At 54.3% G+C, this 19,379-nt stretch overlaps 1 protein-coding gene across 1 annotated transcript; it reads left to right on the plus strand.

Moving 5' to 3' along the window:
- Positions 1-11,545: 11,545 nt before the first annotated feature.
- IER5 (immediate early response 5) lies at positions 11,546-13,113 on the plus strand. Its single transcript, XM_068141455.1, has one exon. The coding sequence runs from the start codon at positions 11,668-11,670 to the stop codon at positions 12,454-12,456; it is 789 nt and encodes a 262-aa protein (XP_067997556.1). The 5' UTR covers positions 11,546-11,667; the 3' UTR covers positions 12,457-13,113.
- Positions 13,114-19,379: the final 6,266 nt, after the last annotated feature.

Genomic DNA, 19,379 nt, shown 5'->3' on the forward strand with positions numbered 1-19,379 from the left:
CGCCCCCGCGCCTGCGCGCCGCGCCCGTGCGGGGGCGGGGGAGGGAGCAAGCTACGGTGACGTCATGTCCGTCCGCCCCCGCCGCGCTCTGGCTGGGCTGCTGGGTGCGGAGGTGGTGTGCGGGTGCGCGCTGACCGCTGCGGGGCAGGGGGTGGGTCCTGCTCGACCTCAGTGAAGGCTTATAAAAGCCTCGGGTAAACCGCCAGCCCCTTGGGTGCCGGCGCTTGGAGACACAGCCACAGAATCCCAGTGTACTGAGTTTGGAAGGGACCGCAGGAGATCATGCAGTCCAAACGCCTGCCAGAGCAGGGTCACGCACAGTGGGTTGTCCAAGATTACAACGACCAGGCGGGTTTGGAATCTCTCCAGAGAAGCAGACTGCACAACCTCTCTGGGCAGTGTGATCCAGGGCTCCAGCACCCTTACAGGAAAGTTTTGTCTCCTGCACAGATGGAACTGAACCATGTTCCAGCTTGCACCCATTGTCCCAATCACTGGGAACCACTGAAAAGAGTCTCACTCCGTCCTCTCGACACCCACCCTTTAGCTATTGATCGGATCCCCTCTCAGTCTGCTCTTCTCCAGGCTAAACAGCTCCAGGTCTCTTAGCCTGTCAGAAATGTTCCGGTCCTTCAGCATCTTCATAGCCCTCTGTTGGACTCTCTCAGGTACTTCCCTGTGTCTCTTGAACTGAGCATCCCAGAAGTGGGCACAGACTCCAGATGTAGCCTCACTAAAGCAGAGTATAGGAGCAGAACTTCCCACAACCTGCTGGCCACACTCTTCTAAATGTATCCCAAGATACCATGGATCTTGGCAGGAGCACATTGCTGTCTCAAACCAGGTGGCTGGGCTACTTTGTGTTCCTGCCCAGTGGGGAAAGCGACAACCAGTCTACTTTATTCCTGCTGCCCTTCCTGCCTGGGAGTGAGCAGGCGCTGCTTCCTTCCTCACTCCCTTCTGCAGAGTGAGAACAAGCCTTTGCCTCCTGGCTCTTGTCCATCCCGGGGTGAGGCCCCCCTGTTTCTTCTCTGCCTCCTCGCTGAAATCTCTGGGCTGCATAGTAGCCTCACAGCTATGAGCACAGATAGCTCTGGGCTTAGAAGAACTGGTGAGTTACAGTGCTCGTGCAGCACTGGGGGATGTTCCATACACACAGGGCTGACATGCATGGGGCATTGACTGAAGTGCAGGTCACTAACCAAACATGGCAGTGGTTCCAGCATCCCCAAGCAAAGGCAGTGCTGGTTCAGGCAGGGAACAGGCACGAACCCTGTGTGCAGAGAGATGCCTCCTCAGCATGTGAACTGGATTCCTCGCTTGTGCAATCTCAGCAGCCTTACTCATGAGTGGGGTGGGAGGGCTGTGGCACATGTAAAACCGGTTTCTGCAGTTTGTGGGGTGAGAAAGCCGCCTCCTGCTCCGGCCAGCCCACACCTGGGAAGCTGCAGCTCGACAGGTGTGGTGCAACAGGCAAGAGCTTTGCAGCTTGCGTTTGCTGGCCCTTCCTTGCTGCACCTTGGATGGCTTGTTTTGGGGAGGTCCCTGCCAAATGCAATGTGCTGACCATGGGGATTCCTTCTAGGGAAAATATAGAGTGCTAAGGAGTCAATGGGCCAGTTTCTATGTACCTGTCCCCCCAAAAGACTCTTTACTCCCCCAAACCTCATAAGCCTCCTGTGGTTTCCACCTGTTCTTCATGTGCTAGTGGCCTTCCAGTACCAGAAGGGGGCCTACAAGAAAGCTGGGGAGGGACTTTTTACAAGGGCTTGTAGTGATAGGTCAAGGGGGAATGGATTTAAACTGGAAGAGGGTAGATTTAGACTGGATATTAGGAAGAAAATCTTTACAGTGAGGGTGGCGAAACACTGGAACAGGTTGCCCAGGGAGGTTGTGGATGTTCCCTACCCAGAGGTGTTCAAGGCCAGTTTGGACAGGGCCTTGAGCAGCCTGATGTAGTGGAAGGTGTCACTGCCCATGGTGGGGGCTTGGAACTAGATGATCTTCCAACGCAGACCATTCTGTGATCCTATGATTCATGCTCTTCAGAGCTCCAACCTTCCCCATCGCCACTGTTCTGCATGCTGTACTGCAGCCCTTGTCTCCTACTGAGGCACCTTTGGCCTTCTTACTAGAATAGAGGAGGAAAATTGGCACATTTCCAAGCAGGGGAAGAAGAGCTTGTGTTGGGCTGGAACTGCTTGGCAAGTTCTGGTTCCCTCCTTCCAACAACATCCCAGCAGAGGCCTTGTATTTACTGGGTGCCCCACACTGGCTTGCCTTTGGGTGCTGCTGCTCTCTGCAGGGACAGCGTTTCTCGATGTGCTGTGCCTTAACAACTTGTGTTGCAAGCGAGCTCAGAGGTGGTAGCTTGTTCTGCAAAGTGCAAGACACCATGACTCACCTGTCTGAACGTGCACCCTCAGTGGGGACACCCCTCTGCAGCAGCTGGGTGAGTGCCATAGCCTTGTTGCTCTTTATTCAAGGCCTCCAAAGGATTTGGTTGCAGCAGTGCAGGTGCTTGAAGGCTTGGTGTATTCCGAGCAATGCAATGAAGGTTATTTGGGTTCAATTTGTTCAAATCAGGGGCAATTTGCAGCACTCTCCTTTTGGTCTGACAAGTTTGGCTTGCTCTCCCCAAGTGTCCTCTGAAACCTGGGAACTGTGCTGGGAATGAAAGAGGGAAAAGCTCTTGTAGCCTTTGTGAGTTACTAGCTAGGAATTTCAGAAATCCTTTAATAAATTATACGAAATTACATGATTAGATTATTATTCACTTAACTGAAAATTGGATTTTTTACATACTTGTGAAGAAGCATAAAGCTTTTGCAGGGGGCTGATGAGAGGTGAAAACAAGGAGGTGCTACCATAACCTGGGGAAGTTGCGAACTTTCCAGGAATTAAAAAGGCAGCCTTGTCTTTGATGCTAGAAATTAATTTACATAATGGAGTAAATGATTTAGATTTTCACATGAAAGGCATTCCAACCACACTGCTGTGCATTTTTCAGAATGGGGGCATTTTCAGCCTATTTTGTGGGAAGCTCTGGGGTTTGGCTTGGAAGCAGCAGGGAGCACTTCAGTAGCTTTTCGGCATGCTCGGCTCACCAGTTCCTCCCTGGGAGAGGAGCACTCAGTGCATGGCACACAGCTGCAGAACTGGTCAGGAAATATCTGATTAACTACTTCTGTGCCCAGAAGTGCCAACTCATCAGAATCCCAACTGTCTGCAGGGAAGAACTGGGCTCACTGAAACTTCTATCAGGAAAATGTTTGTGGCGTGTGTGTACACGCACAGAGGTGTGTGTGTGTAGGTATGTGTATGTGATCCCATACCAGACTGGTGCAAAGAGATGGCTTTTCCTCTCAGGAAAAAGCTGGATTGGTTTCAGTTTGGATTCGTAAAAGTATAGGGACTTTTTTTTTTTCCCCCCTCCAGAAAGGGATTTACAACTAAGGAAGCCATAAAGCAAATGAGTTTCAGATGCTTTGGTGTTTTTTTTTCCTTCTTTGCATTTTTAGTGAAAGTTGGAGATTTTTTTGGTGGTGGTTGGAGGAGGAGGAGTAAGGCAGTGGTAATAAAACACTAATCTGTAGCTAAATATTCAGTGTTATGTTGGGCAGTGAGGGTTTCCATCAAATCCCAAGGGTTTCCATCAAATTGTACACACTTGTGGCCCCTCTGTGTATATATTTTTTGTGGCCCCTCTGTGTATATATTTTTACAGATCTGTGGGGATTTCATTGTGAAGGTCAAGAGGTACAGGGATATACCAGAGAGTGTCCCATGGAGAGCTACGAGGATGATTAGTGGGCATCTGTGTTATGAGGAAAGGCTAAGAGACCTGGGGCTTAATCTGAAATCATAGAATCAATAAGGCTGGAAAAGACCTCAAAGATCATCAAGTCCAACCTGTCACCACAGACCTCATGACTACTAAACCATGGCACCAAGTGCCACATCCAATCCACTCTTGAACACCTCCGGGGATGGTGACTCCACCGCTTCCCTGGGCAGCACATTCCAATGGTGAACAACTCTCTCTGTGAAGAACTTTCTCCTCACCTTGAGCCTAAACTTCCCCCAGTGCAGGCTGAGACCATGTCCTCTTGTTCTGGTGCTGGTTGCCTGGGGGAAGAGACCAACGCCCACCTGGCTACAACCTCCCTTCAGGTAGTTGTAGACAGCAATAAGGTCTCCCCTGAGCCTCCCCTTCTCCAGGCTAAACAATCCCAGCTCCCTCAGTCTCTCCTCACAGGGCTTGTGCCCAAGGCCTCTTCCCAGCCTCGTTGCCCTTCTTTGGACATGTTCAAGAGTCTCAATGTCCTTCTTAAAAGACTGAAAGGGAAGGGATCTTATTAATGTTTATAATTATCTGAAGGGTGAGTGTCAAGAAGAAGGTACTAGTCCCTTTTCAGTGGTGTCAAGTGATAGAGCAAGGGGCAATGGACACAAACTTGAACACAGGAAGTTCCACCTCAACATCAGGAAAAAACACCTTTATGTAAGGGTGATGGAGCACTGCAGCAGGCTGCCCTAAGAGGCTGTGGAGCCTCCTTCTCTGGAGACTTTCAAGACTTGTCTGCATTTCTTTCTGTGTGACCTGCCCTAGGTGATCCTGCTTTGGCAGAGGGCTTGGACTCGATGATCTCTGGAGGCCCCTTCCAACCCCTGCCATTCTATGATTCTAAGCACAGAGGGCAGGTGATATGAGTCCCTCAGTCAGTGATGCTGACCTCACAGCAGTAGCTCCAAGGTGTTAAAAGATTCCAAGAGGTGACTGCTCCCTGCCAAAAAAGATGTGCTGGATTCTGGATGATGTTTCCAGTCCCACATGCTGGAGCCAATGAAGCAGTTTTCCTTGGGCATGCAGTTGTCTGGGAAAGAGTGAAGCCTGACTGAATCTTCTATTGTGGTCATGGCTTTCCTTCTCTTGCTGTTTCATAGGATCATAGAATCCTTCCAGTTATAAAAGACTAAGATCATTGAGTCCAACCATTCTGTAACTCTACCAAGTCTGGTGCTAAACCATGGCTCTCAGCACCACATCTCTGCCTCTTTTAAATACCTCCAGGGGTAGGAATTCAACTATCTTCCTGGGGAGCCTGTTCCAGTGTTTGGGATTCCAGCTGCTTTCATTCAATAGCCATATCCTTGGGTGGGCTTGCTGCAGTGCAAGGCCTGTGTGCAGCAGAGACTGCAAACCAGATTGGGCACCTGGGCAGAGGTGGTAAAAATGCAATCAAGTCTGTAAAAATGAGCAAATGCAGGGTGATAATTCACAGTAGGGTGCAGGATGACTGTTTAGAATAAGGGTTGGTTTGGAGAAAATTAATTTTCCTCTTTGTAGTGCATGAGCAATTGGTCATTGAATGAAGATGAAAATGGGAAATGAAATTAAGCAAAGGTGGCATTGCTTTCTGCAGGGTGAACCACTGGGACTGCTGTCACAGGGTTCCAGGGATGCTGATTGCTTATCTTGATCCTAAAAGAGGTTAAATTACATGAGTAGTGAGGTGCTGGACTGCCAGAGTCCTTGTTACTTTAAGTGGGTGAAATTAGAAGGAACTTCTCTCTGGCAGCCTTTTCCCATAGCCTTCCTCATTATCCATGTGTTCACGGATGACCTCATCAGGGTTCTGGGCTCCATCACATAGTCAGCTCCACAAACCAGGTGAAGGATGAGATGGCTAAAGGAAGGTCCTTACAAGAGGGAAGTGGCACAGATCAGAAAGAACAAGGGGAGCAAACACCTGCTGCCAGGCACAGATGTTTTATCTTGCAGTTTCCCTTGATGGTGAGAGGAAGGATTCAGCACTTCTGCTCTGCCCTTGCTGCTCTTGGTGGTGGTTACTACTCTGAGGACTCAAGGTTGCCTCCTGGCATGTCTTTGGATTTTTAATAAGCACTATGCATGGTGTGATTTGTTGGCAAGTCCCAAGGACCCCCCAGCACCCTCCCCTTTCAGAAGCAAGCAGCCTCTCCTAGGATAACAGCTCCATAGCTCCCAAGCATCATTGGACAACTTCCCCATCATGCCTAAGTGGGAAGCAGTCTCACAGAGGACACATCTGCTCTCTGGGATGTGCAGAGGGCTGCAGTTGTCATTTGCCTGCTGGCTAAAAAGGAAGGTGACATTGAGATACAGGGAGAGGAAAAAAAAATAATTAGGCTGGGACTCCTTTGGGCCAGCGATCTGCCCCACGGTTTGCTGAACTGTGGCTTCAGCTGGCTCCATGTGGAGTTCAATGTGCACAATTAATTCAAGATGTTTAACCCCTTGTTGGGCTGCAGGTGAATGCCACCCAGGCTGCCACCTTCTTTAGCAAAGGGTTGGCTGGGGAGCAGATCTCTCCAGTGAAAAGCATGGGCTTTGCTGGAGGGTCGCATCCCAGGCTGGGCTGCATCCCAAGGCTGTCTTGCCTTTTTTTTTTGCCCCCGGACACAAGGCAGCCTCTGTCTTTGGAAACGGCACAGGAGCCATTGCAGGCATATCAGAGAGGGGAAAAAAATATACAGGAAGGTGGACTACAATAGAAGGGTTGTCTGATAGGAAACCCCGGACAAATAAATGCATTTTTTTTCCCCAGGAAACCCAAACCAGTTCCATAAACCACTGAAAGATGTGGGGCCACATTTTTCCAAGGGAAACGGCTGCCTGAAGAAGCTGATAGCTGGGAGTGGGATTTCTCTCCCCCCCAACACCTTTGTGTTTGGAGGCTGCTGGAAGAGTAGCAGGATTTCTGATGGGCAGGGAGCCCAGGTCACAGGTCTCCAAGGGAGGGAAATCCCAAGCCAAAGCCTTAGAGTAAGGGAAAGGAAATTTTAAATCATTCATGCAGGGGATAAAGGGGGGAATCCCAGGTCACTGGTGAAAACAAAAGATGTGTAGGAGAGAGTCTGCCTGCCTGGGTTATCTATGCTATCATCTCTGCCAACGGGAAGGGGGGTTTTAACCCCGCAAAAGCCCTTTGCTTTCTAGTACGTGGCTGTGCTGCAGGCTCACACCCCGCTTGTGGTTTCAGGGGCGGGTGTCTGGGCGCTCTCAGAAGCTGAGAGAGCTGCTTCCTCTCCTTTGGGTTTAGGTTTGTATTGATTTGTTTGTATTTGTTTCACTTGCGCTTTGTGTTTTGTTTGCAATCAGCAGTGATTAGCGGTTAGCGCTCTTGGCTGTGTTCTGCGATGCTTCCCAGCTCTTCAGACCTTATCTCCAAGCATAGATAAACCAGACCCGTTGGGAGCCGTGGGGATGTAGCTACCAATATTCAAATGCAGCAGGTCCGGACTGCATCCATGTGAACATCGATTTTTCTGAAGAAAAACACAAGCAAAACAGCCCCACACAAACATCCACCTCCTCCTCCTGAGCCCTGCATGGGTCCCTCACAACTCAGATCTTTGTTGTTCCCATCTAGAAATGAACTAGAAATGAATCTAGAAATGAAACTAGAAATCTAGAAATTAATCCATGTTTAGAAATGTTCCTCCCTGTCTTATTTTGCTTCCATCAGCAATCCCTGGGGATACACCGGGATCTCCCTGGGGCTTTAGCTGTCCTGAGTTTGCTGCAAGCAGCTTTTGATGTGAAGGATTTTCCCCCCACCTCACTGGTAGTGAGAGAGGTGTGACTGTTCTCACAGACTCATAGAATGGTTTGGGTTGGAAGAGACCTTTAAAGGCCATCTAGTCAAACATCCAATGTTGTTTTTTTTTGTATGCGTTCCCATCTTCTTCCCAGGAAAGGTCTAACTCATGAACCCTGGTCCAAATCAGAGCGAGGGGACGATATGCTGCAGTGATGCTGGGGCAGCTAAGTGAAGGGATGGATGCCTTCTGCCTGCGCTTTGAGATCTTTATGTCACCATCGTCCTACCCTGGAGGATTTTCCACCTCTTCGCTGCAGCTGGCTTCCCCATGGGGCCTGGGCTGCACATTTGGTGACAGCGAGGGGGCTGGCGGGGCGGAGTGGTGCCGGGGACAGGCGCCACTGTCGAAACGCGATCTTGCTAACCACATCCTCTGCCTCACCGCTGCAGGTCGGGGCCGCCGTGCTGCGCACCAGATGGCCCTGCCGGTATGGCCCCCCGCCACGCTGCCGCCACCGCCGCCGCCACCACCACTGCCTGCGCCACGGCTCGGGGTGGGGGTGGTGGGGGGCAGACATGAAGAAGACCTCAGCAGGGGTTTTGCTGCAGATGCAAGCAGCTGGCACGCAGCCGCACCAGCCCACGCTGCTCTCGGCCAAGATGCAGCCGTGCAAATCCCCGACGAGCTTCCCGGCGCCGACCATCGAAGGCGGATTTGAACGCCTCCAACAACCCCGGTAGTGTGCGTGGCCCTCTGCAATTATTATTTGTACCACAAGCTGCTTCCTGCCCCGAGCTGCTTTTATCTCTCATTGTTTGCTTTTTTCCAGGTGGGGCCGCAGGCTCCCCACTGCTCAGCCTCCGGGGCTGCCTCCTCCACCGGCTTGCCAGCCGTGCCGCCGGCTGCACCGTGCTGGCGGAGAGGCCACCTTTGTCTGCCAGCCCCTCCGTCCTCCCTCCTCCTCCTGCCAGAGCTATTTTGGGAAACGGCAGCTGAGCCGAGAGGCTTGTTAATTGTTCATCAACCCCCTTCTAGCCCGCTTAGGTCACATGTGGAGATTAGAGTACCCTATCACACCCTTCCCTCCGCCGCCTTCTCCTGTGTCCCCCCCTGACCCGCAGGGATAGGGGGCAATGCCCCTTCTGTTGGCAGACAGATGGACGTGAGGAGCATCCCACTGTGCAGATGCCAGTTCCACCAAAGTGACAGCTTCCACACCAGGCTGAGCCCCGGGTATTCTGGAGATGCTGAGCCATGGATATGCTGGAGATACTCTCTGCTCAGAGGGCAACCCTCCTGGGCAACCCACCAGCAGGCAGGAGCCCAGAGCAGGCAGGCAGACAGACAACAAAGCCACCCCAGGCGCTGACCTCAGAAGCTGCCATGTGACTCTGCCTCAAACTTACTAAAGCATGACATCAGCCTGGGAGGGAAAGGCAGGGCTGCTACCAAAATACTGCCTGGCTTAAATGGGCTGCTTGTACACTGCTGTTGAGATGGCCTTTGCCTGCACTGCTGCCCATCCTCTCCTCCTGCCTTCCTCCTGCATGGCCACCCCTGGGAACATTCCTCCTCCCACCTCTTGGCAAAGGGCATGAAATGCAGGCAGGGGCAGGGCAGATGTCAAGGTGTCCTGGGATTAACATGTGCAAATGGTTGTACCTGATACCGGGTGCAGTGCTGGTGGGTGAAACCAGTGATAGTGGGTACAGTCTGTCAACTGACGGTGTACACCTCTGCTTCTCCCTGCCTGCTCTCAAAGTCCCCTGTCTGAGCACTGATAGGGATGAGGGACAACTCAGTACCTGTTCCCATCCTCACCCTGTTTATCCCTGGCCAGGGCAGGGGGGAGAGGCTGCTGGCCCGCCAGCTCCTAAGCAGGGTAGGTAGCCAAGATGTAGCGACCGGAGAGAAATGGTGCCTCATGCCATGGGGCTGAGGTGGTGAGTGGCAGAACAGGTCAGTCTGCTCAGATTCAGGCATCTTTACTCAGCAGAGCTCTCACAATGTGTCTCCTCTGCCCACGTTCAGCTTTTCCCAGCCGCTGGGCTGGCTTTGCACTGCTGCTCATCTGAGCTACTACTATACTCAGCTGAGATGTGTCAAAGCTGGCTTTATCCTTCTAACCAGGGTCATGGCTGCTGAGGATGCAGGTGTCTAGATTCTGCAAATGGCAGTCCCAGAGCAATGTCTGGCAATGCACAAGCTGTTTTGCAGGGGCACAAACCCCGTACCATGGAGGGGACACCACCGATGGCAGCCAGACATGCCAGCTGTGAGCAAGAGTGTGACTGTAGTCCCAAACATCCAAGCCCAGACCTGCCCCAGCTGGTTAGACTGACCTGAGGGCTTAGGCCAGGGTGTTGCCAGCCCTCCAAGGCGCAGGGAGCAGGTTCGGCGGGTCTGGAAGCCCTTGGTTCCCACCACCAGGACTCGCGTCCCTCTGGCCTCCCACGCCGGGTGTGGAGGGGACAGCCCCATGCTCTGCAGCCAGGACTAGCTCTTTTGGCTGGTGTTTTGGCTGTGCAGTTGGGCATGTTCTGGTCTAGTTGTTTAAGACAGAGCATGGCAGGTTTATGCAAGAGGAGGTGGACATTTTGAGATGTCAGCTCTCAGGCTGTCATGCTGTTGTGTTCAACATCCAGAGAGTGCCATTTGAGGTGTTCAGCTGCACTGGGGAGGGAGGAAAATGTGTTTTTTTCTGGAGGAAGGCTCCTGCTGTGTCAGCTATGTCTCGATGTGGCTGAATCTTCACCTGTTTTTTGTTACTGCTATGACCAGCCACTTTCTTGTCCTTACAGCAAGCCAGAACCTAGTGGCAGATTCTGTCAATAAAGCATCACATCAGGCTACAGCTCTCATTTTGGGGCATCTGTGGATGAATCCCTTGGGAAAAAAAAAGGGATGGAAATGAGTCATCTGTGAATGAAAACTGATACTGTGAGGTGACAAACTTCCTTAATTTTGGGCCTTTTTACTTCTTGCATCCTTGCAGACAGTGGTTGCTCTTTAGTGGAAGAAGGAGAGTCTCTACTTTGAGCTCCAAACCTTCCCCCCACCCCTGGGCTTGTTCAGAAAAGGAGCAACATAGAGCTTTCTTGGATGTTTTCCTGGCACCTGGAGTTGTGTCTGGAGGTAGTGGGTTGTCCCCTATGTCCCCAGCCACCAGACTGGCCAGCCACAAGGCTATGTTACAAATGGGGCTTCAGTTACCAAGCAAGTGTTCCACGTTGCCATGTTGCCCATTACCCTGGAGATGCTGGTGGTCTTTGTGTTGTCCTCACCCATTCTCCCTTAGAGTGGTTCCTGCCTCTGTTCTGTGCTGGGCTTTCTGTGAGCTTTGCTGACTGACCCCTGGAACAGATCCCCAGCTGACAGCTGGGCAGGTATAGCTTTCTGCTCAAAATCAGCATAGATTTTCCTGGCTTTCTTCTCAAAATCAGTGTATATTTTCCTGGAAGCGCTCAAAGGTGCACTTCACCCTCCAGCCAACGCCATGACCGGTTGCTTCTCCTAGCAAGAGACCAAAGACTGGTGCTGAAGTTGGGGGAAACGTTTCTATCCAGCACAAAACAAGGACTGCTCTTTGCTTGTTGTTTTTTATCGATCCCTAGAAACACTTTAATTGTTCTGACCAAAACTCCCACCGTTGGCCTGATGAAGCCAAAGTGGAGCTCAGTGAAAGCGCGGAGCTACAGCCCTTGCGGAGCTGCAGAACCCGAAGAGCCGCCGCAGCAGCCCTACCCGCCGTCCCCATAGCCGCTGCCTGTGTGGCGGGGCCCACCAACGCCTCCACCACCCGCCGAGCTCGGGCATTGCCGCTTTAAGATCCCAGTCCGCGGGGCCAGGTTTCGAACCCGCTCCCCGGCCTCGCCATTCGCCGGCCTGGGCGCGCGGGGGCCGGCCAGGCGCGTCGATTGGCCAGGACGCAAGCAGTATAAAAGAGGCCTGGGCGCATGGGCTCGCCTCAGTCGGCGGCGCGAAGAAGCTGCGAGCGCAGACGGGTGGCAGAAGGAGGCGGCAGGCGCGGAGCGGAGGATCTCCGTTGGCCCTTTCGTCCTACCACCGTTCGTCTCCCTCATGGAGTTCAAGCTGGAGGCTCACCGCATCGTCAGCATCTCGCTAGGCAAGATCTACAGCGCACGGGGCCAGCGCGGTGGCCTCAAGCTCCACAAGAACCTACTGGTGTCGCTGGTGCTGCGCACCGCTCGCCAAGTCTACCTGAGTGAGCCGGGCTTCCCGCCCGAGCCGCCCCCCACCGCCTGCGGGCCCCCCGGAGAGGAGTCGCCGTCGCCACCGCCCCCCTGCGCCGCCACCACCAGCGCCTGGGCGGCCGGCGAGTTGCTGCCGCCGCCGCCGCCCCCGCAAGACGAAGCAGTTAGGGGCGGCCCTCGGCTGCCCGGTGCGAGCTGCGAGGGCCCCCGTCCGCGGCGCTGTTGCTGCGGTTGTAGCTGCCACTGCGCGGCGGCGGCCGGTGAGGCCAACAGAGCCACTACCGTCGTGGTGGGGGCCGCGGCGTCCCCCGTGTCACACTGCGCTCGGAAGCGGAGCGCCGGCGAGCGGGGTCAGACGGGCTCCCCGGTAAAGAAGCCCCGCCGGGAGGTGGAGGAGGGGCCGCCGCCAGGCGACCAAGAGGACATGGAGACCGGCAACGTGGCCAGCCTCATCAGCATCTTCGGCTCCAGTTTCTCGGGACTGCTCAGTAAGGAGCCCAAGGGTCGGCGGCGGGCACCCTTCGGCAGAGGCGAAGCGGCGGGGACGGGGACAGGGCCACCCACCGAGACAGCGTCCGAATCGGGACAGATCTGCTACGACGAGCCGGTGCTGCGAACCCTCAACCCGTGGAGCACGGCCATTGTGGCCTTCTGACGCGCCGACCCTAAAGACTCTCCGTCCGCCGGCGGAACGGGGGACCCGGCGGCCGGCCGGCCTGCCTGACAGCCGGACCGAGAGGTGACCTCCCCCGTACACACCCTACTTCTCTCCTTCCTTCCCCGCACCACCAGCCCCGCGGAGGAGGGCGAGCAGCGCCGCGGGACTCCGGCGCCGGCGAGTCCAACCGCACGGGAAGGGCCGCGGGGCAGCAGCGCCGGCACTTCCCCCTTCGGGTCCCGTCTGCCGGCAGCCGCCCTGGGAGCGTCCCCCGGCCCTGCCCTCCCGGAATTCCCCTTCCTGCCCCGAGGAGACTCTTCGGCTGCCGGTGGCACTGAGGAGAATCCCACTGGGTAATACCTTTAGCTTGGGAAGTATTAAATTTATTAAATAAAGTCTCTATTTTGAAAAGGTTTAGGTCAGAAGTATTACATGGTGCTTTTAAAAAGTGTTTTATTGAGAGAAACGAAGTTTACAGACGCTCTGAGGGAAAGTCCTTGAGCCCGTTTGTTAGGTAACTCCCGGTCTTTGTTGTATAAAGGCTTGGGGCTCCCGTAGGGATTTTTGTACAGTGTTCTCCAGTGATGTATCTTGTTTTGTATGAAATGTAATTCTACGTGTACAACACGTATTAAATATTTTTCATGTGTACAAGCCCGGTCCCCGCTTGTGTGTGTGTCCTTCCCCCTCCCTTCCCCCCCCTCGCCTGACCGGGGTGGGGAGGAGGAGAAGGAGAGCCGCGGGGAGTCGGGCAAGCAGCAGCCAGGGTGTGGTTGCTGCATGTCTGTGGCTGGATCCACCCTGCCTCGCCGGAGGCTCGGGGTGGGTTGGAGTCCACCTCCTCAGGGACCCGAGAAAGAAAGGGAACTTCTGTCAGGGCAGCTGGAGTCCTTCCCAGGGTCTTCCTGCTGCTCCTCCAGTTTGCAGCCGCCTTCCCAGGGTCGGAGCTGCCGTGGCATTTGAGGTCTTGCTCAGAAAGTACCTAATGTGCAGAGTCATTCTGTGGGTGGAAAGCGGTTGCTAAATCCCAGAAGAGCAGCTGTCCACAGCTCTGACCCTGTGGCACAGCCGGGATGACGGCTGGTCTCTAGCTTTGCTTGCCCAAAGGTCCAGGCTGGGGTTGTGTGAGGGGTTCCAGGACACAGACGCTGCTCACTGGGACCAGCTGCTCTGCCAGAGACAAGTTTTCTGTGCTGCTACTTGAAAAGCAGTTAAAACGATGAGTATCAGGTTTGTGGTTTTTTTCCCCCTCCTTTTCCTTCCCCATTATCAGTAACACTGGAACTGGGTTAAAGTTCCTGCTCTTAGGGTGGGGAGAAAAGTTTGGCCTCGGCTTCACAGTCACTGTGGAATGCCCTGAGGTGGTGTAATTAGACTGAATTGTGGGGGATTTCCCCCTTCCCCCCCCTTGTTTCTTGCTGGGAGATTCACTAGAGGCTCCTCTGCTCCTAATTGATGAAGCTTACAACTGAGAATTGCACCTCTGTCGAGTCTAGGAAGACACTTGTGTGCTGTGAATGGCAGCCTGCGATGTCTGGCCCAACTAAAGCGCCTTGGGTGGGAGAGCAGGGGAGCAGTGTGGCAGGTAAGTGACCAACATGAAGCTTGGTGCTCTCCCCTTTCTCCAGCGTGGCTGGAATAGACGTGTTGGGAAGCAGCACTGTCCCCTGCAAGGAGACACGTGGCCTTCTATACTGGGGTTTTATACCTTGGTCTGGAAGAACAGGAGGTGTCAGACTTGGTTCTCCTGAAGCAAGTCTGAAAGGCAATGAGGGCAGGACTTGTAATGAGGGAAGTCATCTGTGTGTGAGTTAGTAGCTCCTCATTCTCACAGAGAAGTGAAAGTCCCACCATCTTAATCTTCTTGATAATTGCTCTTAATGGTGACATTCACTTTTAGCCTGGTAGGCAAAATGAAGGGAACTGTGTGATGAGACATTTCTTTCCACTTGATGACCTTTGGGAGGTGACAGAAAGGGCCTGTCCTTAATTCACTTGTATGAGTACTGTCCAGGAGAACACAGTTCCACAGCGTGGCTGTTCCATGGGAGACACAGTGACCTTAGGGATCTCTCCACTAAGAGGAAAGCAGGGGGAGGAGAAGGGTGGCTGCAAAGAACTTCTTCCCTCCACCCCGCCCCAGCTCTCCTGCTCTGAGGGCACAGGTTACTCTCATGGGTCAGAAGCTGGGCTGGGATGTGGAAACAGCCTCCTGCTCCCGTACAAGCACAGCTTCCTTCCCAAGGAAAGGGAGGGCTTCAGTCCCACTTCTTGTTTGCCAGCACTGTCTCTGCAGAGGCAGATGGCGTTGCCCAGGGCTTGCAGTCAGCTCCTGAGTGCCAAAATGGGATGAAGGCGCCTCTGCTTTTGGCTGTCATAGGGTTGAGCAAGTAGCAGCTCTGTGTATCTAAAGGCTTTCTGGGCACCCAATGCTGGAAGAGCAGCTGGTCCAGTTCGTTTGTGCAGCCCCCGTGTCCCTGTGCAGACAAAACCCCGCCTCCCTTTGGCACAAGATCACCAGCAGCCTTCGTATCTATTCCATCTCCCAGGGAGTTGTGCAACAGCTTAACTGCTGCTGGCCTCTGAAAGCACACCAAAGGCTACCCAGAGATGCCAACACAGCTCGCTGTGGCTGGCATGACCTCTCCGTGGAGCTATCTGAGGTGAGCAAGTTCTCGCTTACCAGCTGATGACCACACAGCCCTGTCCCTGAAAGACCTGGTCCAGCTCCATCTGCTGCACCTCGCTTATTCCCGTGGCTGCGTTTTTACAACACGTGGGATTGGCTCCTTGGGACGTGCGTGTCCCTGGGGAGCTGCAGGCTGCTGCTGAAGGGGTTGGAAAAAATAACCAGGGCAAGACAGCTGCTAGTTACAGAGGGGTCTACGCTGCCTCTGGAAAATGAGCCTCAAATTGCAAAAGAGGCATAATGAAGATGCTGTTATGGTTGGAATTGTCTTTTTTGATCTTTGTTTTGTTTCTCTTCTCCCTCAGTGTCTCTTTTGGTTCTTATAATTGCTTTTACCAAAATGGGGTCTGTTTTCCTTAGTAATTCTCTCGTGTTGCTTCAATCCCTGGGCTTTTCCTTCTGCTCGTGGTGCTGATGCAGGGTGAGGATGGAGGGATGGGACAGCTGCGTGGGTAAGGGGGGAGGAAGCTTGAAGAGAGAGGCTCGTGACCCAAGCCTGCTGCCCAGCCCAATGCTGACAGAGAGGAGTGCATAAATAAGCCAGATAAAAATAAAACCTGCCATCATTTGGAAGAGAAGGTGACTCCTATGGAAACTGCCACACAGGGCTGAGGAGGATATGACTTAATGGCAAGATGGCAGGATCCTCACCTTCTTATAATAGCAATGAGCTGTTGGAAGTGCACACCACAGGCTGCTGTGACATCCCTCCAGCTCAGATTAGATCCCCTAGGAGAGGAGAGGTGCTGGGAAAACCCCTTAGTGGAGCCAGACAATGGGGTAGATGCTGGCAGAAGGAGCTGGGAGAATGGTGGATGGGCTGCCAGGGTGATGCCTGGGGAAGAGAGTGAGTTGCAGGCTTCCACTTTTGGCTGTAATTGGAACGGAGCGATCACCAGTTGCAGCTCTGGGTTGAGGCTCACATCAGGGATACCTTCTGGAGAGGGGGAATGACTTAAAACTGGCTCTTGCCAATAAGGGAGTGTTAATGGTGTGAATCATCTGAGCCTTTAAAGGGATGGCTCGGGCCAAGGGCCAGCCAGAGGCTGAGGAAGCCCCGCGGGGCTGGGAGGCGATGGACAGCGAGGGGCCAAGGCTCGCAGGAGGCTCCGGATCTCACTTCAGATGCTCTCGCTCCCTCCTGGCCTGATGCAACCCAACTTTACCCACCCGTCCCTCCTCTCCTGGAGCAGGGGAAGGGGAGGAAGGTGCTGCACACTCACTGCTGCAGTATTCTGTGTCAGCGCTCAGGAATCTGGCGAGCTGCTGGGAGGGAGGAGAAGGAGGCAGCCCAGCGCCACGGGGCTCAGCGCCTGCTGGGACCTCTCCCTGCCTGGGGAGCTGAGGGACACCCCTGGAGCACAGCGAGGATGCTTTGCCAAGACCTAAACCCCAGGGAAGGATTTTTTTAGGGAGAGGGAGGGGTGCAGAAGTACTCTGGCACAGAACTTATTGCTTAAATGAAGACTCAGAAAGCTGGGTAGAGACACGTCTGGATCCCCCCCAGCCATCGTGCTGCTGCAGGGCTTGCATCTGTCTCCAATGTACTGTGCTTGGCAGCAATGCTCTGCCAATGTATATTTAGGGTGGGAGGAGGGACGACCCTCCCCAGTCCCCAGTGAGCTCGGGGGTGCTTGCAGGGGAGCAAGGGCTTGCCCTTGCTGCTCTCCCCAGGAGGGGACAGACTCGGGGTTTGGCTAAGCAGGGCGCTCCCAGCCCGGGGGAAGTGGTGCAGAGGAAGGTGGCAAAGCTTGATGGCAAGGCTGAGCCCGCTGGTGGAGCTCACAGGAAACTTCAGGGGTATTTTTTCCAAGGAACTTGGAGTATCCAGACGCCTTTGTGAGGCTTGAACGGGGCAGAGAGAGAGAGGTCAACACTTCGACGGAGCGGCTGGCAGAGGAAGAAGCTGGTTGGAATGCACTTTGGCACGAAGAGACCCCAATGACAGAGAGCTGTTCCAGGCCAGCACGGGTCCTGGAGGCAGGGCCAGTGCCAGCCGAGTGCCAGGACACGGTGACAAACACAAACAACTCCGTTCTCCTGGTCTTCTGGTTGTGATTTCTGCTCCCGACATGCAAACCCTGCAGGGCCCCCCCTCCCCTCCTTCTCTCCAGCTGGGCGAGGGCTGGCCTGGCCGCCCTAATGAAATGCAGAGCTGCTTGGGAGAGCAGAGCAGGGGAAAAAAGGCTCTGTTTGAGGTTTTGTGCCTCTGGTTTCCTCTGGCCGTCTCTCCCAGCGGGGTGATTTATTGGTGATGGAGCCTGGGGAGAGGGGAGGGAAAGGCTTTATGCTGCAGGCAAATAGTCAGTCGTCATGTATTTCCCAAGCACTCATGCAAGGCAGAGGGGAAAACAGGAGGAGAGAAAGGCAGATTGCCTTCCAGGGGCCCTGGAGCATCATTCACTGGAGCTGAGCTCTCCTGTGCTTGTTCCATTTGCTCTGAGGTGGTGTTGAGCACTTTGCGCACCAAAAGAATGGCTTTGTCGTGTATGAGCTATTCCTTCATCCCAATTTCCCCACCTTCCCTCCATCCTGGCTTCACTGCTGGGTGGGAGCAGGTTGCCAAGACCTGCTGACAGGCATCTGCTCCTTGACCAGCTCTTGTAGTCCAGGGCCAGAAAAGGGGATGTTTCATCTTTTTTTCCATCTTCATCCTCTTTCCCTTTCCTGCATCTGCATCCAAGGAAGCCAGCCAGGCCTTTCTCAGGCTGGGTGAGCATCGGGGGTACTGGGTGCTGACCTGTTTTCAGACACTGACATAGAGCAGCTGTGCTGCTGGGGGCACTGCCAGGCTGTGACTTGCCTGACTGCAGATGCATGTGCTGTCTGCAGCTACTGTAGTTCAGCCCAGCCTTTCCCTTGAGCCAAGATTTAGGCTCTGCTGTGTTGCTCCAGCACTGCCAGCAACGGGTTCTCCCTTCCATGAGGGATGCTCCAATGTGCTGCTGCATTGCGGGGTGACCTGCTCAGGAGAAGCAGGCAAGGCTGCCTGTTGTTTGTGCTCAGTGCTCTGGTTGAGAATGTGTGTGGTTTCCTAGGGGGAAGGTCTCCTCCTCCTTCTTGCCTCTGCTGACAGTCTGACCTCAGCTGTCGTCCCTGGTGGTGCTGGGGATTAATCTGAGCCTCGGGACAGGTTGAGGCATGTCCAAGGCGAAGCAGAGCTTCATGTGTACAGACACAGAGGAAGGAACAAAAACAATTCCCAGGGAAATATTTTCCTGCTGCTTTTCCTGGCAGCGAGCAGAGCAGGAGGAAAAGACCTCGCTGTAAATTGCTTGCAGGAGACTCAAGCCCTGGATCTGCTTTCCTTTGTCCTCCAGCACCCCATGAAGCAAAACTCCACACCCCAGACCCACATGGGGAAAGACCCAAAGGGTGGTTGACCCCCTGCCTGCTGCTTGACATCCCCAGGCTCTGCTCAGCTGAGGCATTCCCCTCCAACACCCACTGCTCAACAAGCTCTGGAGCCAGCTCAAAAGCGAGAGGGAGTTCCCCACCCCGGAGCCACAAGGCAGGGGCTGCTGGTGGACTCTACCCTTTGCCTGCTCCGGCCTCAACCACCCTCCTCCTCCTGCTGCTGTTTGCTTTGGCAAGTCCTTGACTTCAGCCCGCCAGCAGAACCCTGCGGCCCCGGTTCAGGCGGAGCAGGATGGGAAGCCAGAGGCACGGGGCAGGGAGGAAGGAGAGCAGGAAGGGAAATGGAGAAGTAGCTGTGCGGCTGGGCGGATGGGACACGCCGGCCCTGCCGCCGAGGGCAGGAAGGACACGGTTCCCTCGGAAATCTGGAGGGTGGGCTGGGAAAGACAGGAAAGGGGAGTGAGGGTGGGAAGGAAAGAGCGTGTCCGGAGTGGAGTGCAGAGGTGGGAGTCCCAGTACCGTGCCAGATTTGGTCTGTGGGAGTCCCATGAGTGCCTGGTCTCCTCCCCATGGGGCTGGGGAGTCTGGCATGCTGTGGTGCCCTGCTGCCCACCAGGAGCAAACAGAAGGATGCAGGCAGCAGTAGCCATCCCTTGCAGAGTCGTGGTCCCAGCTGGAGCGTGGCTGTAGCATCACCAGGAAAGAGGAGGAAGTGGCATCAGGAGGCAAAGAAATCCCCATTGGCTGTGTCCTGGCCAGTTGTCCAGATTTACTTTGCAACTGTGGGCACTGAGCAGCACAGACAAGTTGGCTCTGCCAGTGCATGCCATCATGTGAGGTGATGAAAGTGCCAAGCTAGGAGCAGGAGCGTGCT

This window comes from Melanerpes formicivorus, unplaced genomic scaffold (assembly GCF_026170545.1).
Source record: "Melanerpes formicivorus ecotype bairdi unplaced genomic scaffold, bMelFor1.0.p_v2 SCAF_7, whole genome shotgun sequence".
Taxonomy (NCBI): domain Eukaryota; kingdom Metazoa; phylum Chordata; class Aves; order Piciformes; family Picidae; genus Melanerpes; species Melanerpes formicivorus.